Source organism: Nuphar pumila, chromosome 3 (genome assembly GCF_984573655.1).
Source record: "Nuphar pumila chromosome 3, dmNupPumi1.hap1.1, whole genome shotgun sequence".
In the NCBI taxonomy this organism is placed as follows: domain Eukaryota; kingdom Viridiplantae; phylum Streptophyta; class Magnoliopsida; order Nymphaeales; family Nymphaeaceae; genus Nuphar; species Nuphar pumila.
The window spans coordinates 126,128,369-126,150,173 of record NC_143251.1 but is presented as its reverse complement, the minus strand read 5'-3'; the positions used below and the strand labels follow the sequence as shown (position 1 = coordinate 126,150,173).

Genomic DNA, 21,805 nt, shown 5'->3' with positions numbered 1-21,805 from the left:
CAAAAACATCATTATGCATGTGTGGGGGGACTGAGGCCAAGCTTATATCTTGACAAGGGGATAAGCAATCATGTGCACCCAGAGGGTGTTAGGAAACAAGGCATGGTTAGGTGATCAGACCTGAGTACTTTACAAAGTACTCGGGCCACAAAAAACACAGAAAATCGCTAACACGTGCAGCAATTTTGTGTTGTGTTTTACAAAAAATCAATCGCTGCACACAGCGATTTTTGCGTGTGGCCCGATCACTGGATCTGATCTGGTTAGAATACAGACCCTAGACTACATTTCACAAACCAAAAAACTCAGGCCAACATCTGTCCAAGTTTTATTAACTTGCGTTCAGACAGTAAAAGCCATGCTCTTAGCTACATCTTATCTTTCCTTTCCATTTTTAATCATAATGGGTTACGGCATTGATCCTCTCATCATCTTGAAGTGCAACATCCTCCCCTTTCTCTACTTTGGTGAGGAGTAGTTTAGGTTCCGGGTCGGATCCATCTATTGATCCCCACAAGCCCTTGCACCAAATATGGTGCTTCATGATTGAAGACCACGTTACATAGTTAGTGTCATTTAGTTTGATGGGAATAATGGTGACACTCTCCACCCACAACCAAGTTCGTAATAATGGCTGATTTCACTCCACATCCAGATATTTCACTGTCACCAACCAAGCCCACCTATAGCATCTTTATGTTTAATTCCATGGGCTTCCCACTATCATCAGAAGCACAACATAATCTATAAGTGCATTTCCTTGAACTGAAACCTCCTCCAAGGACAACTTAGCAACTGCTTGTAAGGTACCAGTTGAAGAAAACAAAGAGTCGTTTGTTTTATTCCAATATTTGGATATTACATCATATTCTATTAGAGTATGGAAGTCATTATGTCCTAAACTTTGTATGCATCTCATCTTGCATCCAATTTTCAAGTGTTCATCTTTAATGGATGATCTAGATGCTAAATAGCACAATCCTAACCTAATCTAATAAACTGGACCTTTTCCAGGAAAATGCTATTTACAAGCAGCATATATCCACATATTCCTCCTAGCATTTGGGAGGATGTCAATTTCATTCCAAAATGCATATTCTCTTGACCTAATCTACGGCTCTTGCAAAAACCAGAACACTAAGTCATTCATCCAGGTCATCAGTGCCCACTTATCAATGATTCATGCACTTTTCATCCTGGACATTGAAAAGGAAATCCCAACAAGAACCCATCATATACCTCACAAAGACTACTTTGGCACTTTGTCACCTGGGTATGGGTGCGGGTGCGGGTGCGGAGGGTACGACACGGCAATTCCAAAAAATGTGGGTACGGGAACACAGTTATATATATGTATATATTAAATACCACATAAATACAAAATAAACTGAATATAATCTAAATATATGTTATATTTAAAATATATTATATACTGAAAATATGAAGTAATAAACTGAAAACATAATTATAAATTATAAATTGAATACAAACTTGTATGTAAATGGTGTGTCCAGGAGTCGATGCGTGTTGTCACGGGGATATGTGTGTCAACACGGGTAAGGAAAAAATGGAGTGTACGGGTACCATAGCTTTGGCATAACATACATAAATGGCTTTTTAGAGCATTCAGTTTGATGTTCAATTGGAATATCAACGTGGCATTTGCAAGAACATCTACCAACTCCATCCTCCTGAAACCTTCTACTGGCAAAGTTCAATAAGGCTTCAAGCATATGAAACACAAAGATTCAAAATGCAATTAGCAAATCTTTATCTCAGCAAAAAACAAAGCAGGTGCCACAATTCATGACTGGACAATAAAACAAATTCCAAGGGCCACAGATTGCAGTCTATAGCACAATCAGAAGCATACATTTCTTGAATGCATCTTCCACACCCGTTCTTTTGGTAGAGATATAGAGATATCAACCCTTCAAACACAAAATACAGAATGATCTCAATAAAAGTATGAAGTGAGACTAGTTTGTGTCTCATGGCAAGAGATCTCTTAAATAACCAAATTAAACATAAAAAGGAAGCAGTTCATAAAAAACAAACACACAACAGATGAAGACGAGTACTTACAGATCTGTCAAACTCCAACATGAAACATCTTTTTACATCCTCCTTAGTAGGCTTGCAACCACAACGGTCACGTCTAGAAGTCAGGTCCGAGAACTTGGTGTAAGTATAGTGTAGAACGGCAGCCTCATCCAGCTTGATCTCACTAGAAAATGAAATGCCAGTCTACAGTTAATAAGATGTCATACTCATTTTCACAAGCAAACAGACAATAACCAACCAAAAGTTCACAAGGCACTAATAAACAACAAAACAGGAAAACCGTATCCAATTATGGTATCAACTAGGAAGATTTGACTTACTTTGGTGTCTTCATATAATTGTGCCATCTATGTGCCCCATTAGGACGTAAATGGTCTTGGATGCGAGCAGCTGATTTTCCATTTCCATAAGTCAGAAAATAATTAGGATTACCCCGTGTTGCTTCCTTATACATGCCAAAGTATGTTTCCTTCATAAGATGATCATAGTTCTTCTTGAACATGGATACCTAAAGAAAAGAAAAATGCACAATGGCTTCAAAGAGGATAAGAGAAAAATAGTTGGAAGCACAATCAAAATTTAGAGCCAAATCCAGGACGTATCTTATGTTGTTAGTGTTAAAATGTATCTCCTAAATTCGTTGATGTAAATATAAATATATATACTTATATACATAGAGATACATATACATATAATATTTATATGCATATGTATCTCTATTTATATAAATATGTATATTTATATATTTTTCTTTTTTGATTACCCGATAAGGGTATAATTGTAATTTCACCTCTTGCGCATATTCCATTTGGAATATGTTGTATCCTTTTTCTTTTTTCTTTTTTGTATCTTTTTTTTTATTCTTTTTCCTTTTTCCAAAAAGGTGCATTGGGGGTCCCCCAATAGAGTCGTTGGGGGGGGGGCAACGGTCACAAATGTGACCGTTGGGGGCTCCCCAACGACTCCTTTGGGAGCCCCCTTGCACCTCCTCCTTGTATAAATAGGGGTGTTCCCCTCTTGTTTTCCCTAAGCTTGAGAGCCTCAAGCATTTGGTTCCTTCTATAAAATACATGCCATAGTGCATGTTTATTATTTTTACGCCTTTGCGTACTTTGTTCAAGTGTTGTGAGAGTGCCTTCGTGCACATCTTTTCTATATTATTTGTGCTTGTATGCGTATTGTCTTTTCATAGACAATTTTACATGGTATCAGAGCAAGGTTGATTATTGAAGATCGTGGGATTCTCCTTTTTCGAGTGCCTCGAAAAACGTGCCTTCCGATCTTTGAAGTTTGAAGTGGTGGATCTTTCTTCTCAAATATTTTAGAAGAATCTTGTGCAAAGTTGGTGTTGGAAACATTGTGTTGGTACGTTTTTTCCTCAACCTCTTTACTCTCTAATGGGTGAAAAAGAGTCCCATTTTGCTCTTGGTTTCAAATTAAATGGGTCCAACTATCATGTTTGGGCCGGAAATATGGAGGCTCATATAAAAGGGAAGGGCTTATGGGGATATGTACTTGGCACAATTCCGGAATCGGAACCCAAGATTACCGTGGTAAATGGAGGCGAAATCAAGATTCTTGAGGGAGAAGAAAGAACCAAAGCCCTTGAAGAATACTCTAAGAAGCACGATGAATGGGAAATGAAGAATTTCAAGATCCTTTCATGGTTTTTCTCATCCGTGGAAACCAAGATTAATGCCAACATTATCAAATTAAAAAAGGCATCGGAAGCTTGGCATTATCTTGAAAAAATGTACACATCAAGGGATCTCTCATAAGTATTGCCTTCAAAAGAAGACTATCTCCCTTACTCAAGGTGAAATGACGATTAGGGAATACTTTGCCGATCTTTCCTCTATTTGGGATGAGCTTGCAATGCTTGAACCAAAATGGAGTGGAGAGGTAATTGAGCTCCGTCACAAGCAACTTGAAGAAGATCGGTTCTTCAACTTTTTGAATGGGCTAAGGCCCGAATTTGAGCAAATAAGGTCATCTCTTCTCTCCTCCTTTTCTCCCCCTTCTCTTGAAGATGTTCTCACCAAATTAAGTGGTGAAGAGACTCGTATGAATTTATGTAAACAAGGACCAAATGTTCTTGCGGTTCCTTGTAGTATTGAAGAAAATAGTGAGGTTAATGCCGTATCAAGACCCGGAAACAATGTAAGAACCTATCGTCCCCCTCACTTTAAATTTCAAAATTAAGGAGAAAATGGTGGACAAAGAGGGGAAAGGGACTATAGCAAAACTATTTGTCATTTTTGTAAAGAATCGGAGCATATCAAATCCGTTTGTCCCAAATGGAAGAAGCTCCTAGCCATGGCTACCACTGGTGTACCACAGAAAGAGGAGGCATCTTCAAGTGGGACCCTCTCTATAAATCAAATAGTGGAAGCTCTTCAACCTCTCCTCAAGGGATCTACTTCCGATGCGGCCATATCCACTTCTTCTTCTCCAGGTAAAATCTCTTGGCTTTTGGACTCTGGTGCATCCTTTCATATGTCCCCAAACATTTTTTCACTCTTCGATTACTCAAAAAATGGTTCCCCATCTTTTGTCTCCACTACGGATGGAACCTCTCTTGAAATTAAATGAATAGGTAATTTTGAAACTCAAGAGTTTTTTATTCCAAAAATCAGATTTATACCTAAACTAAACTTAAATCTCCTCTCTGTTTCTTAACTCACGGACCATGGCTGCGATATTAAATTCTCTTGTGATAAATGTTTAATACAGGATCGCCAGTCCGGGAAATTGATTAGGGAAGGCTTTAGAAGAGGAGATTTATATTATATGGAATCGCTTCAAGTTCCAAAAGTTTTGTGTAATGTTGCCCGACATAAAGATATAAATGTATGGCACAAAAGACTTGGTCATCCTAATATCACCAAGTTATCATATTTACATTTTGCAAAAGACTTATGTAAAAGTTCTTTTTCTTGTAATGACTGTATTCTTGGAAAAATACGAAGTTTACCTTTTGAGCAAAGAACTATGTTCTCTTCTAAAACTTTCAAAATTGTTCATTCGGATGTTTGGGGACCTGCACCTGTTGTTTCAAAAGGAGGCTTTTCCTATTACGTAATATTTGTGGATGATTTTTCCAGATATTCGTGGATATATTTTCTTAAGTTTAAACATGAAGTGTTTTCATGTTTTAAAAATTTTCATTCAATGATTAAGAACCAATTCAACAGTAACATAAAGATTTTTAGAAGTGACTCTGGAGGAGAATATCTCTCCAATCAATTTAAGGTATATCTCGAGGACCACAGTATTGTTCACCAAAGGTCCTGTCCTAAAACGCCTCAACAGAATGGGTTGGCTGAAAGAAAACATAGACACATTATCGAGACCACTAGGACTCTCCTTATATCTCAAAATATTCTTAAAAATTTTTGGGTTGAAGCAGCTCTTGCTTCTGTTTATTTGATAAATCGCTTACCATCTAGGTTATTAGGTAAAATATCTCCCTTTGAGGTATTACATAAGCTCGAACCTGATTATAATAGGTTAAGAGTCTTTGGATGTAAGTGTTTCATACTTACGGATAAGAATGACAAGCTCTCTCCCAAGGCTATTCCTTGTGCTTTTCTTGGTTATTCCGAAACTCAAAAAGGTTTTCATTGTTACGACCTTCGAGATGATAAGCTATGTCTCTAGAAATGTAACTTTTTTAGAAAATGAGAGTGGTTTTGAAAAAAATGTTTCTCAACAAGAAAATTTTGATTACTCCTTATTCAACTTATTGTCTAGTAATGATGACATATCTAGTGATGATGATGTATCAGTAAACCATAATGAGAAAAATGATGAAGATATTGGTGAACATAATTCACTCAATGATCCAGGAAGTAGAGTTCCAAGTGAGCCTATAACCTACTCTCGTAGAAACCAAGACACCTTTAGAAGTGCTATTGATCAATATAGTGAGCTTTCCACCCCTCTTGACCATAGAAGATCTGAAAGGAATAGAAGACCTCCAACTCGTTTTGTCTCTTTTGATTATTTTTCACCCCGATATAGGGCTTGTCTAAGTGCCATTCACTCTTATTTTGAACCAAGAAATTTTGAAGAAGCTAAAAAATGTATAGAATGGCAAGAAGCCATGCAAAGTGAACTTGATGCTCTTAGAAGGGCAGAAACTTGGGATTTCCAAACTCTACCTATAGGAAAGAAAACTATAGGTTGTCGATGGGTCTTTAAAGTTAAAACTAAGAGCAACAGTTCTCTAGAAAGGTATAAAGCTCGCTTAGTTGCTAAAGGGTATGGGCAAGAGTATGGAATAGATTACGAAGAAACCTTTGCCCCTTAGCTCGAATGGTTACGGTTAGGTGTCTTATTACTATTGCATTTATTAAAAATTGGAACATTTTTCAAATGGATGTTAAAAATGCCTTCTTAAATAGTGATCTCAACGAAGAAGTATATATGGATGCCCCACCAGGCATGATAATTCCTAAAGATAAAGTTCTTCATCTTCGAAAGGCTCTCTATGGTTTAAAGCAGGCTCCCAAAGCCTGGTATGATAGGTTTACCAGTGTAATGCTGGAAAATGGTTTTTCCTCATGTTATACCGACACTGCTTTGTTTACTAGAAAATCTAATGTAGGGATTGTAATTTTTTTGCTCTACGTTGATGATATGTTAATTACAGGAGATGATATTCAAGGAGTCAAGGGTATTAAGTCCGTCTTGACTTCAAAATTTGAGATGTCAGACTTAGGTTTTCTGACATATTTTCTTGGAATTGAGGTTGTCTATTCGCAACGTGGTTATTTTCTATCTCAGTCTACACTTGCCTGCGAGATTATTGACAGGTCAGGTATTTCTGATGACAAAGTATACGAAACTCCTGAAGTTGTGGGAGCAAAAATGAAGATTGACGACGGTGTTCCTCTAACCGATCCTGCTCCTTACAGGCAGTTGGTAGGTTCTTTAATGTATCTTAGCATTACTCGACCCGATTTGTCGCATGCTATACACATCGTCAGCCAGTTTCAGCATGCTCCTACAACCGTTCATATGAGTGTTGTGCTTCGCATCATCAGATACTTAAAGGGAACTATGAATAAGGGAGTATTCCTATCTTCTTCTTCTGAATTGAACTTGCTTGCTTATACTGACTCAGATTGGGGAGGTGACCCTAGTAACCGTCACTCCACCACTGGTTTCTGTGTTTTCTTAGGTGAGTCTTTGATCTCATGGCGATGTAAAAAGCAACAGGTCTCCCTGTCATCCACTGAAGCCGAATATAGAGCCATGGCATCTACCACCATGGAAATTGTATGGATTCGACGCCTTTTGGAAGATATGGGAGTATTTATCAAAGAACCAACAAAGTTGTGCTGTGACAACAAAAGTGCAATTTATATTGCCAAGAATCACACCTTTCACGAGCGAACAAAGCATATAGAGATGGATTGCCATTATGTCAGAGAAGAATACTTGAAGAAGGTCATTGATCTACCATACGTAACGTCTGAGTATCAACTTGCCGACTTCTTCACCAAAGCTCTATGTTCGCCCAGATTTCATTTCCTACTTGGCAAACTTGCGGTTATCACACCGTAAGTTTGAGGGGGGGTGTTAAAATGTATCTCCTAAATTCGTTGATGTAAATATAAATATATATACTTATATACATAGAGATACATATACATATAATATTTATATGTATATGTATCTCTATTTATATAAATATGTATATTTATATATTTTTCTTTTTTGATTACCCGATAAGGGTATAATTATAATTTCACCTCTTGCGCATATTCCATTTGGAATATGTTGTATCCTTTTTCTTTTTTATTTTTTGTATCTTTTTTTTTACTCTTTTTCCTTTTTCCAAAAAGGTGCATTGGGGGTCCCCCAATAGAGTCGTTGAGGGCTCCCCAACGACTCCTTTGGGAGCCCCCTTGCACCTCCTCCTTGTATAAATAGGGGTGTTCCCCTCTTGTTTTCCCTAAGCTTGAGAGCCTCAAGCATTTGGTTCCTTCTATAAAATACATGTCATAGTGCATGTTTATTATTTTTACGCCTTTGCGTACTTTGTTCAAGTGTTGTGAGAGTGCCTTCGTGCACATCTTTTCTATATTATTTGTGCTCGTATGCGTATTGTCTTTTCATAGACAATTTTACAGTTAGGTCATGTTTGAAAGTGGGAAAAGAATGTGAAACTTGTGTACTAAAAGATAAAAACAGAAGCTTGCTATGCACTTCAAAATGAGAGAATTTTTTGCACAATGAAAGCATTTGGTTTTTTTGTATAATTGTAGCAAATGTACATATGGGAATTTTCTCCACCAACAGGAGGTCAGAAATAGTGGTGAAAATTTTCATATCCATACATCCCGTGATTTTCATATGATATGAATATTCAAATTTTCTAAGAAAAATCTACACTTCAAAATATGGCCTTAAAGTTCAAAAATTCTTTGAAAACAGAAATCAGTCAATGTCATTCTGCTAAAGCATCATGACTCATTATAATAGTTCTGAATCTTCTGATGAAGTAAAATCGGTAATTCTATTCATCTTGCAAGAAGCCTCTTTCATGAAGTGTGAAAAAATCCATCAGGAGAAACTTCAACAATTTGAACTATATCACATGATGATATGAATGCTGCTACATACTATTAAATGAAACTAAATAAAATCTTCTCTTCGTGCTACCGATATCCCAGCTACATTTACCATCTATTCAACATTATCAACTCAGCTCAGTAAAACAATGTACAGAGTTTGAACATGATTATACCTCGCTAAATGGTTCCTTTGTATCATCTCTTTCAACACAACTCTCCTAAAAATGGAACAAAATGACACCATCAGTTTCAAAATATTAAACATACAAAATGCAAAGTTTAGGAACTTTTTACTCACATAATTTGGAAAAATAACCATATCAACATTTTCAGGCACATCCAAGAGCAATCGCCTAAGCGAGTATTCCCGAGCACCAGCAGGATGAACAAGCTCATCTGTGTCAAGATGGATGATCCAGTCCACACCTGCGTCCTATAAAACAAATGTCAATTTTCTCAAGATTGCAATTTAATATGGTAAAAATATAACTTCATTCCACAATATACCATTATATGTTATGAAATTTGCTTAACAATTTCAACTAGGAAAAGGCACTTCAACAAAGAATATGATATATCACATTCCAGTGGATTCAAAAGACATCATAATCAACACTAAAATCATCCTTTAAAAACCTATTGGTTGAAATTTGCAGCCCGAGTCAACTGGGTCCCTCTTCTATTGCATCAACCCAATTAGTTGATCAGGTATGCATATATCTTCCTTTTTTAATTTATAAGATCTATTTCACATGATGGACATTGTGTATAGAAACTGATGAAAGAGGTGATATTTTATTTTTTTTATTCTCACATCAACACATCCTCCTGTAAGTTAAAGAACAGATTCTAGCTTTTCTAATTACCATTGCTTACTAGTTTCATAATAATGTTCCTACATTAAAATATTGATGATTAATATCATGAATTCATAACCAAATTCTTATTGCATGATAGTTCATTATGGAAAAAAAAAATTGATAGCTTATGAATATTCAGTTGATCATGATGCTGGACACTCATGACATGGTCATTTTTGCCATTGCAATAAAAAACAAGAAAACTCAAAAAGTCATTGGTTGTCCTGGCCAAGCCCTGAGTCAAATCAGAAGTCACTGGATTTTCAAACTATGATAAGAAACAAAGATAACAGAAATAAAATCATAAATTAAAGGGCTGGAAAAAGAACCACATAATGTGTATGCTTCACCTTTTCTATTCTCGTAAATCAACCTTAGGTCCTTATCCGTTTTTTCCTTTTCCTTTTTCTTTTATGATTTTCATTATTCTTTCTATTTTAATCATGGAAACTGGAAAGCCTGTCCAAAGTATGAACATAAGATTAACCAAATTAAGCAATAAGATTTAACTTTCAAATGTGATTCGTTAACAAAGATCGGATTTTATGTAATCAACTAACAACAGTAATTTTTTGTCGAGTTTACAATCATTGGTAAGACCTAAGAAGAAAAACAAGAGGAATGCAAATAGCTAGAGAGGAAAAAAAGGAAAGAGAACATTATACCCTTGCCATGACAATAGCCATCTCCATATTAAGTGACTGCTTGACAAAAAGTTCATAGTTGCATGGCTTGTAAAAAAATGATGCCAACCAAGTCTCATTCCAAATACGGCTGAAACTCAAAAAGGGAAAAAAATGTATAAGCATTTACATAAGTACGAGTATCTAACCTGTTTAGAAAAGTAGAAAAATTAATTGTCATTGGAACATTAAAGTTGTTCAGGAAACTTTTCCATGCGAAAAAACTACGAATGAAGAATTGATGGAGGGTCTTCAAACTATCTTTTATTATTAGGATCAATACAACTGAATATACAAGATGAAACGTGTTCAAAGACTATTTCCCTAGGCTCAAACAGCAATGCATGACTCATGGCAAGTTTACTACTCTCAGATAACTAGAGGCAAGACATGTTGCAGCCTAGAACAAGAAAAGTGGTGCACTCTATGATGCCACAACAATGATGGCCTCAGAATTGCTACAACATATCCAAAACCAGAAGTACAACCAAATCCCAAGTCCAATGAGTCAAACAAATACAGGTGGCCTCTTCTAGGGTCAATCCTAATCCTCCACATAGATAAACGATCTTGTGCATAGCAATCACGAGGAGAAAATACCACATTACAACAATAGCAAGTAATTTGGTCAACAAAGGAACATGATAATCTTCAAGAATATTCAGTTTACTACTAGGGCAAGTAGGGGCGACAGAACCAAGTATTGTAATTGGCATTAATGATTACTAGAAGAGAATCATCAGTTGCCATCATATGATTTGAAAACCCTAAGGTATTGTTTGGATGACACCCAAAAGCAGGTTTTGAGTGAAAACCCAGTTACCAAGTTTGGGCATGTTTGGATGCCCAAAACTTGGCTTTGCTTAACCAGGTTTCAATGAAAACCTGGCTAAGTGAAGAAACAACACAACCCCCCTCCCCGCCCCCTGCCAAAGCTTGCCAACCTGATTTATTAGGAAAGGGTGTTCCTACCCCCCACCCCACCGTTGTTCATCACCCCTTCCTCAAGCCACACTTGAGTCTGGCCACCAGCCGGAAATGGCCAAAAATGTGTGCATTTAAAAAAAAAACTGATCATCCAGCCATTTCCCGGCCAGTGTATGGCCGAGAAATGGCTGGCCGAATTTTCTTTTTTTCTGCTTTTGTTAGGAAAATGGCCAGTCATCCCTTTTACCTTTTTCTTAATTTTTTTCCTAAAAAATGAGGGTCGGCCATTTCCCGGCCGATGGCTGGCCGGAAAATATCCGACCTTGATTTTTGTAATTTTTTCCTTTTTTTTATGGGTGACCAAAAACCTTAAAAGGAGGTTTGCACCCTTGTCATCCAAACAGACCCTAAGTCTATTAACCAACCATAACACCAAGAATGTTGCAAAAGCTATACCAATGACGGAAGGATTAGATGATCAAGCAAAAAGTGTAACTGCTAAATCTGCTCAAGTATCTGAGTATGGAGAGCTTGTTTGGCATCTGAAGTAGTAGCTATGTCACAGGGACTCGGCAAAACAGGTGCCGCACCCGCGTCGACGCGACGCGACGCGGGATCGCGTGCGGGTGCGGCACCGGGTGCGGTCAACACGACCCTGGGTGCGGTCAACGCACCCAGGGTCATTTTTGTCCAAATTTTTGGGCGAAAAAATCCCCCCCCCCGATGAAAAGGAGGAGGATTAGGGCAAAAAAAAAAATTTGCCCTAATCTCTCCTCTCTCTCCCCCTGAGCTCGAGCTCTCCCATCGCCGCCCCAGCTCCGCCGCCCCCAGCGTCGCCGCCCCCAGCGCCGCCGCCCCCAGCTCCGCCTCCCAGACTCCTCCTCTCGGCTCCTCCTCTCGGCTGGCAGGTATGTCTCTCGTCTTCTTGGGTCGGCTGGGGAGGGGCCGAGCACCCCCCCCCCCCTCTCTCGGTCTCTTGTTGGGTTGGCAAGGGAGGGGCTGAGCCTCCCCTGCTCCCTCATTTTTCGGCACAGGAGGGGCCGAGCCCCTCCCCCATCTACCTCTTTTTTTTGGGTCGACAGGGGAGGGGCCGAACCCCTCCCCCATCTTTTTTTTTTTTTGGGTCGACAGGGGAGGGGCCGAGCCCCTCCCCCATCTTTTTTTTTTTTGGGTCGACAGGGGAGGGGCCGAGCCCCTCCCCCATCAGTTTTTTTTTTTGGGTCGACAGGGGAGGGGCTGAGCCCCTCCCCCATCTGTTTTTTTTTTTTTTTGGGTCGACAGGGGAGGGGCCGAGCCCCTCCCCCATCTTTTTTTTTTAGCATCCATTACTTCATCAGGATATACTTTGGTATGTAATTTAGTTCTTTTATGCATACTTATTTGATTGATATTTAGGTCGATTTATGTAATTGCTTTACTTATTTTATTGATAATTTGATATTTAGGTTGATATACTGCATGCATGATGAATCATATTATGAGTTTATGACAATGTTTACTGTTAAATGTTAAACTGTTAAAACTTCAAAATTTTATATATATATATATATATAATTTTTTTTTTACATTTTTGCCCCTGCCGTACCCCCGCACCCGGGTTTTTTGGAAGTGCCGAATCCCCGCACCCGCATCCGCTCCCGCACCCATGTGACATAGAGTAGTAGCTATTGCGGGAGGAGATATTACTGTGGGGTCAGATCTAGGTCAGGATCCAGGATACATGTCAGCAATGTTTCATATTTTTCTTTGTCTTAAATGCCCCTTATTAGTATTCTTTTTGTATTATATGTAAACAAGGGCATTTCTGGTATGTAACTTAATAGAGCTGTCAATATAAAAGGACATAGCAAGAGGCATGATTTCCCACATTGGGAATCGTGCATACTCAGCCCCTACACATTGCTGTCTTCTTTTTCTCTCCGCAGGAAATTCAGAAACCATAATTATAACATGGTATCAGAGCCATGATCTGGATCAGAACTGATGAATCTTTGTCACCTTCAAGATCTTATTTCTCTTCCTCCAGGTAACCATCTATCCCTATTCCCTCTCATCCTTTCTTCTTCCTCATGTTTTCTTCAAATCAGCCTCTTTTCTTCAAATCAGTGTTTCTTTCTTCTTCATTATTCTGATTCATATCATTAACCTTGATTCCCATAAAATTTTCTTGTGTTTTCCTACTTAAAAACTCTTGGGTCATGTTTCTTTCTCAAAACGTGTTTGGATCTTATCTTTTATAGATAAAAATCATTCAATCTTTTATGTTATTCTTTGTCTCTTGTTTTCTTCCTTATTTTTCTGATTGATATCTTGCTTCCTTGATTGAATATATTCCTTTACATATCAGACGATATTTTTTTATATATATTTGTGGTGAGATAGCAACCCGAAATTGATGTCGATATGTGGGTTTGCCGAAAATATTTCTGTTAATAACTGGTAATCATTGGGTTTTGTTTTAACCTGGTCTGCAAAAAAAAAAGGAGTTATTGTTTCCTGACTTATTTTACTTCGTGGTTTATTGTGTGATATTGCCTTTGCTCGTTATTGTTTCTTGTCCGTGGTTTATCATGTGATAATGTATTTTCTCATTATCGTTTTATGCACGCTGTTTATCGTGTGATATTTGTCATTTTCACTTATCCCTCATGGATTCAAATTCTTCCCAAGGGTCATCTCTGCCAATTGATCTCTGAGAAATTGAACAATTCTAACTTTCTTACTCGGAAGAGGCAAATCATTCATTTTATCAAGAGCTAGGATCTTGTTGGTCACCTAGATGGATCAATAGTTGCTCCATCTGAGTTTCTTGTGCAGGAAGTTAAAGATGACAAAGAGGTTGTCACCGCAACCAGAACAGTTCGTAATCTAGATTATCTAACTGGATGAAGAAGGATCAGGCTTTAGTAGCATACATTACTTTCACTTCGTCTTAGGAAGTATTAGTGGGAATTCCTGATGACTGCAATGTCGTGGTGTTATGGAACACGTTGATGCAAACTTATTCTCAGATTTCAGAGGCTAAGGTCATTTACCTCAAAAAAGAATTTCAGATGTTAAAAAAGGAAACATCCATTTCTATTATGGAGTACTTCAACAAAATTAAGTCCATCACAGATCAATTAGCATTGATTGGATGCGAAGTTTCTGAGAAAGACAAAAATCAATAAACTCTAGTTGGTTTGGGACCTGAGTTTCAGGTGTTGTCCACAACCTTAAAGTACACTAGGACTGATTGTAGTTTTGATGATCTGGAGGCCAAGCTCCTTAGTTATGAGATGACATTGAAGAGAATGTCCGAGAAAGGAAGGGGTGAAGCAGATTCACATGAGGTGTTGGTTGCGGGAACATTTTTAAATCGTGGTCGTGAAGGAGGACGTGCTAGAGGCAAGGGTTTTTATCAGGGAGGACATAGAATACTTCCTACTCCTAATAGACCTCCTTTTGCAGGAAGAGGTAACTCTAATAATATTCTTATATGCTATATTTGCAAAAAAAAAGGTTATTTAAAAGCAAAATGTTGGTTCAAGGATGACCCAAGGTATACTCCCGAAGCTCAAGGTAAACCTTTGTCTAGTGATCAAAGGTAGAACAAGGGACATAATGGCCCCGACAAGGAACTTCTTTTGGTTGCACTTTCTGGGCTGAGTTTTAAACAAAATGATCAGGGTGTCTGGTATGTGGATTCAGGGGATGTCAGTCATGTCACAAGAAATGCAGGTAAATTCTCTAGATTAATCCCTTATTCTGGTAAAAGTAATATTATTATTGAAGATGGTAGATGTCACCCCATCACACACTCTGAAAGTGTTCTTATTTCTCTATCTAAATCTTGTCTCATTCACTTGTCTAATGTATCGTGTTCTCCCAACATAAAAAAGAATAGTCTTTGTTTTTTAACTTTTTGATGATGTCAATTCTTACATTGAGTTTACTCCATCTTCTATGTATGTAAAGGATCTTCAAACGAGGAAGACGTTCGCTAAAGGAGAAAGATGTGGCAACATGTATGTCTTCAGAGAAGATCCCTTGAATGCCTGAGCTAAATTGGATAGTCATTCGAAGTCTGAGTCCTCTGCTTGTATCTTCAGTATTTCAGAGTTTGGTCAGTCAAATGTTTGCCATGGTAGGTTAGGTAATTGTGGTCGAGTTTTTATTGAGAGATTAGTTTCAAATAAAATGTTTAAATCTGTCTTGGATCAAGAGTCTGGTGATAGTTTATGTCCTAGTTGTCAAGTTTGCACAAAAGTCATGTACTTGAATTTAATTTATATAAGAGCTTCGAGACCTTTTGAAATTATTTATTCTGATGTCTGGGGGTCATCCCCACTTGTCACTTTCTCTGGTAGTAAATATTATCATCGATGATTATTCTTGTTACACTTTGATATTCTTCTTGAAACACAAATATGAAGTATTTGATGTGTTTAAACAATTTTGTGCTTATGTTCGTAACCAATTTTCCTTGAGCATTCTAAAATTTCAGTGTGATGGTGAATACTCATCAAAAGGATTTATTGATTTTTTACGAAATAATGGGATTAATCGAAGAGTTTCATACCCACGAACACATCAGCAAAATGGCATTACCAAAAGGAAGCATTATCATATTGTGGAGAGTGTGGTGTCCATGATATATACAAGTAAGATTTTCATAAAACTGTGGGCCGAGGCATTTCATACAGTTGTTCATATCATAAACTGATTGCCCATGAAACTCTTTCAAAATAGTTTTCCTTCATGTTATTTGAGAAGCATCCAAATTATAATGAGTTAAGGGTGTTTGGTTGTGTATGCTATGTTCATGTAGATAGCGAACTGAGAAACAAATTTCAGGACAAGGCTTGTATTTGTCGCTTTGTTGAATATGCTGATGACTACAAGGGTTATAGATACTGCGATCTTAAGTTAGGAAAGATCAAAATCTCTATAAATGTTATATTTGACAAGTGTAATTTTTCTAATGATATGCGCAACAATCATGTTTTACAGGACAACAATAATATTGAAGTATATCAGCCCTGGTTGGATGATACTTTATTTTCATCAATGAATAACGGAATGCAGTAGCCAAATTACAATTCTGACCAAGTTCATGACAATGGATTAGAGAATGATGCCTCTGAAGTCAACATAGAAGTTGATTCGGACAATGTGCAGATAAAGTCAAGAAAATTTAAAGAAGGATGTGACTACACAAGATGCAACAAAGGTCAACGACAGTCACCACCAAGTGATCAGCAGCCATGATCAAATTAAGGGAGTCAACTCGAGTCGGTGAGAAGGTCAAACAGGGTGAGACATCCGATCAAAAGTTGGGTAAGCTATGAAAATTTCAGTAGAGATTTTTAATGTTCTCACCCAGATTAAAAGGCATTAGGAACCCAAAGTGTTTCAGCACGCATTGCAATCCAATAGATGGATAGAGGCCATGAATGAAGAAATTGAGGCTTTACATGAATGTCAGACTTGGGAGATAGTAAAAAGACTACCAAATAAAAATGTAGTTGGCTCGAAATGGGTATATAAAATAAAATACAAACTTGATGGTACCATTAAGAGATACAAAGTCAGGCTGCTATCAAAAGGATTCATGCAGGAGTATGAACATGATTATGACGAAACTTTTAGTCATGTTGTTAAAATAGGTATCATTCGAATTATTTTGTCCTTAGCGGTTGATCATGGATGGAAATTAAGCCAATTGCATGTGAAGAATTCATTTTTGTATGGGCATCTTAAGAAAGAAGTTTATATGGAGCAACCACCAGGATATAGTGAGAATGATCTAAAAGCTTATGTTTGGAGGTTAAAAAGAGTCATTTATGGGTTGAAACAAGCTTTGAGATCTTGGTTTGAAAGCCTTTCTCTTCGGATCCAAGGTTATGGTTTTCTTCGTTCTTCACTAGATCATTCACTCTTCATTTACAAAGGTAACAATTTTATTACTCTACTCCTTATCTATGTTGATGATATAAAAACATATTGAGGAGGTGAAAGTTTTCTTAAATAAACGGTTTAAGATGAAGGACCTTGGACTGTTGACATATTTTCTTCGTATAGAAGTGGGTTCCCTCATCCTTACACAACATAAATACACAATGGATCACTTTAAATAAGACGGGGATGAGGGAATGTAAACAGGCTGCAACACATGTCCCTATTCACCAAAAATTGAGTGGTAGTGAAGGAGAATTATACTGTCATCTGACCAGGTTCAGAAGTGTGGTTGGTATGTTGCAATATCTCACATTTACTCGTCTGGACATTGTGTTTGTTGTCAATCAGTTGTCTCAATTCATGCATCAGCCTAGGCTGCCACACAGAGGCTATGAAAAGAATCTTGAGATATTTAAAAGGGACTGCAGAAAATGGTTTGTTTTACAAAAAAAAGTGTGGCAGATGAAGATATGATGAAGGTTATGGCATATTTAGATGTTGACTGGGCTGGTGACCTTGATGAAAGAAGATTTGTGTCTAGTACTGCATTTTCATTATGAGGAATCTTGTCTCATGGAATAGTAGAAAGCAGAAGGTTGTAGCAAGGTCCAATACAGAAACAGAATATCATTTCATGGTTGTTAGTGCTGAACTGACTTGGATAAGACACTTGTTATATGATTTGGGAAAAATTCCCAAATCTTTATTGCTATGTGAATCAAGGAGCTATCATCATTTCAGTAAATCCTATTCAGCATATTGAAATTGATCAACATTTCATTCGTCACAAAATTGAAGATCAAGAGATAGAGAATATATGTTAAGAGTGAAGAATAAGTAACTTATTTATTTACCAAAGGCCTCACGAAGAATAGATTTTGGTATTTGAGAGGCAAGTTGTCCATGGTTGATAACCATGTTTAACTTGAGGGAGGCTATTAGCGTGGGCTCGAATTTGGGTATGGATCCATGCAGCAATGTTGTTTCATATTTTCCTTTGTCTTAAATGCCTCTCATTAGTATTCTTTTGTATTATATGTAAACAAGGGCATTTTTGGTATGTAACTTAATAGAGCTGTAAATATAAAAGGAATAGCAAGAGGCACAATTTCCCACATTGGGAATCATGCATATTCAGCCCCTACACGCTGCTGTCTTCTTTTTCTCTCCGCAGGAAATTCAGAAACCCTAATTCTAAGACGAAAGAGCATATTGTCACTTGATGAAACTTTGTCACATGCTTTAGGATTCTATGTGGATGTCAAAACAATAGAAGCTCCAACTTTGTTCTTGTTCAAACTTGGATATGTATACTTCATATGTTCATGCTCCTTGCAGTGATTGCATCCAAACCCACTAGTGTCATCTCAAAAAGGATTTGGTTCCATAAATCTACAGCTTGTTCAACCCATAAGATGTCTAGTGGTCACAATCACTGTGTCATCCATAGATTGAGCACTAAGAAACTTGATCTGATCTCCTCTTATGATTTCAACTAATGCAAGTGTAAGAGTAAGAAATTATGATCTATGCAACATTTCACTCCTCACATTGTTAAATTTTGGATGCTGTACATTTTTTGTTTTATTTCTTTCCTCTGTACATTCCATCAAAGAAAACTAGCACATTTTTGAAGTCGGTCATTAGCATAGTTTAATCAGTCCAATGAAGAATTGTTTTTCTTTTTGTTCCGTTTTAAGCACGGTTGATATTAGATTTCAATCATGAGCGTCAAATTTTAAACAGAGGCAGAGTAGAGGCCCACAAAATTTCAAAGTTAATGACATGAAATTTACAAAAGTGAACGAAAGAGAACAAGTTCAACATTTGAAAGACCTCCTGGCTTGCTCCTCCTCCAATTCTTTGGTTCTATATATCACTTTTACCCCCTGCCATAAGAGTGGGAATCAATATCATCATACATAAATACAAAAAACATTGGAAGCAAATGTTTTAGCAAAATAGTAAAAACTTGTTTTTCAGCAAAGGCTTTCAGAACTACTTTAAATAAAAAGGGGAGAAGGGGAAGGAAGGAGAGCATTACTCACCGGAATGGCTTCCAAGACAACAGATATATTTGAAGATGCAGCCTTTCCTTCCACAAACAAAAAGAAGTTTGTAACACCCATGAGTTTATGGTAAAATAACCAAGGTAGGATCTGATCTAAACCAGCTGATGTGCTTGTTGTAACGCATATCTGCATGTCATGAGATTAGGTAAACAACTGACTGACAAAACAATAGTAGACAAAAAAGGCTACCAAAATAGGAATATAAAATCACTATTGACAGATCAACTTGTTATGTAAAAGAGAATTTAGAGCAAAAGAGAAAAGAAAAGGGGGGGGGGGGGGATCACCTACATGCATGTTAGAAATCATTGGCCTAGAAAACAGATTCATGATTCCAGTTGCAGCTCATACAGAAAACGAAAAGAATGCCCAATTTGAGGTTTTAAAATGGACAGTTAAATACTATTAAGGCCCTGTTTCTGAGAAGCTGTTTCAGAGTGTTATTTGCCTGGTTAAAAAAACCAATCACTAACAACTAAGAAGATAACAGTGTGAAAAAGTCTTCAAAGAGACTCTGCACAAAGGCACTATATTCTTAATATCAAATGCATGCACAAAGGCACAAGATGAACACTCACAAACAGATACAAATGCGCAAAGGCATAAAAAATAATGAGAACTTTTATTGAATAAGAGTGAGAGCTTTACAAAAAGCTTGAATGTTACAAAGGGGGTGAGACCCTTATTTATACAAATGAGAACCCTTGGAGGGGCTCCAAGTATAGACGTTGGAGCCCCTCCAATGGTCATATTATTGACTGTTGGAGGGGCCCAACGTCTATATGATGTGGGCCCCTCTTTAGCTAAAAGACAAAAAAGAAAAAAGAGAAAAAAAGAAAAAGAAAATACAAAAAAAAGAACATATTCAAAAAGAATATGTAAGAAACAAGGAAAAGACTGTTTTGCCCTTTAGAGGGCATTACAAAAATACATATCTATATATTTATATATATATATATATACACAGATAGATATACATATATATAGTATATGTATATATATATATATATTACATTTTAACACAGATGAAACCCAATGTGCACAAATACAATGCCACTAATGGGCTATAAAGAGTGCACAAACATAACAGCCTCTAATGGGCTAAATACAATAAGCCACAAAGGCTAACATAAACAACTCACAAAGAGTAAAAGAGTAAGAGAACACCAAAAATATAAAAAATAAATTGTATTGATAATGCTGGAGACAAGCATACAAGAGAGAGGCAAAAAACCTTTTTATAAAGGCCACAAAGAGGCTCTTAGAGCTGTTTGGGAGCTCCAACGGCTATAATTATAACCGTTGGGAAGCCCCCCAATGGCTCTAATAGCCTTTTACAAAAAGCGCTTTCACAAATGTGAAAGGGACAAAAGTAAAAAATAAAAAATACCATGTTGCCCCTAATGGGCAGCTCATGTTACATAAAAGAGAAAAGATAAAAAGGGCCTAGAGGGAATTACTAATTACAAAACATAAAAGCATAATATATATGTGTATGAATGTATAAATATACATAAAAAAGTGTGTATATATATACATATATAAATATGTATATATTTTAACATCCCCTCAAACTGATGATGAGATAACCGAAAGTTTGCCTAGAAAGAAGAAAAATCAGGGAGATGATAATACTTTGGTGAAGAAATCCGCAAGTTGATATTCTGACGTGACATAGGGAAGTTCAATAGTGCCCTTCAAAAATCCATCATGAACATAATGATAGTCTATCTCTATGTGTTTTGTCCGCTAATGAAAGGTGTAGTCGATGACAATGTAAATCGTGTTCTTGTTATAGCAACACATCTTCGAATGAGTGGAGATGATGACTCCTATGTCTTTGAGCAAACTTCTTAACCAAACAATTTCAGTGGTAGTAGACGTTATCGTCCTATATTCTGCTTCAGTGGAAGACCGTGACACCTTATGTAGTTTCTTACATCTCCATGATATCAGCGAATCGCCAAAAATAATATAATATTTTGTTATATAAATACGATCATTGAAGTTACCACCCCAATCAGAGTCTATAAACAATTAAACTAAAAGATGAAGAGGGTAATAAAATCGCTTTTGTCACAGTCTCCTTCAGATATCGGACAACACGCATGACTACAGCCATGTGAACAATGGTATGTGTGTGTCGAAATTCACTTGCATCGTGAACTGCATGCGCTATATCTTGCCTGATAATAGATAAATATGTAAGAGACTCAATCACTGACGATAAGCAGTAGGATCTTCTAAAGGAGTTTCATTATTGGCCCTCATCTTGGCATTCATCGCTTTTGGAGTATCCACTTTCTTTTTGTCAATTAGTCCAGATTTAACAATTATATCTGATGCAAGTTTCATCTAGGAGAGCACATACCCTATAGGAGAATATGTAACTTCAATACCTAAAAATAACTTACAAATTCAAGGTCAAACATATCGAAATTTCTTTCAAGATCATTTTTAACTGTTTCAATACATTTTTATCACTTTTAGTGATAATCATATCATCAACAAAATATTTGTAGTGTTTACTGCATTTCTAACAAAAAGAGTTGTGTTAGTGTAACAAGAAACAAATCCACTATCAATAACAATTTTATTAAATCGGTCGTACCAAGCTTTTAGAGCTTGCTTAAGAACATAAATAGTCTTTTTAAGTTTAAGAACTTTTTTTTCAA

The 21,805-nt window shown here is 36.9% G+C and overlaps 1 protein-coding gene across 2 annotated transcripts in view; it reads right to left on the bottom strand.

Annotated features, from left to right (window-relative positions):
• LOC149843664 (glycosyltransferase-like At2g41451) overlaps positions 1-21,805 on the bottom strand; it is a 33,088-nt gene that overhangs the window by 2,045 nt on the left and 9,238 nt on the right. For both annotated transcript variants that reach the window (XM_090000003.1, XM_090000004.1), the window contains exons 2-8: positions 19,107-19,256; positions 18,895-18,947; positions 10,174-10,282; positions 8,947-9,081; positions 8,822-8,866; positions 2,385-2,572; positions 2,086-2,227 (exon numbers count right to left, since the gene is read on the bottom strand). In XM_090000003.1, coding sequence (XP_089856129.1) covers positions 2,086-2,227; positions 2,385-2,572; positions 8,822-8,866; positions 8,947-9,081; positions 10,174-10,282; positions 18,895-18,947; positions 19,107-19,256 — 822 coding nt within the window. The remainder of the gene's footprint in view (positions 1-2,085; positions 2,228-2,384; positions 2,573-8,821; positions 8,867-8,946; positions 9,082-10,173; positions 10,283-18,894; positions 18,948-19,106; positions 19,257-21,805) is intronic.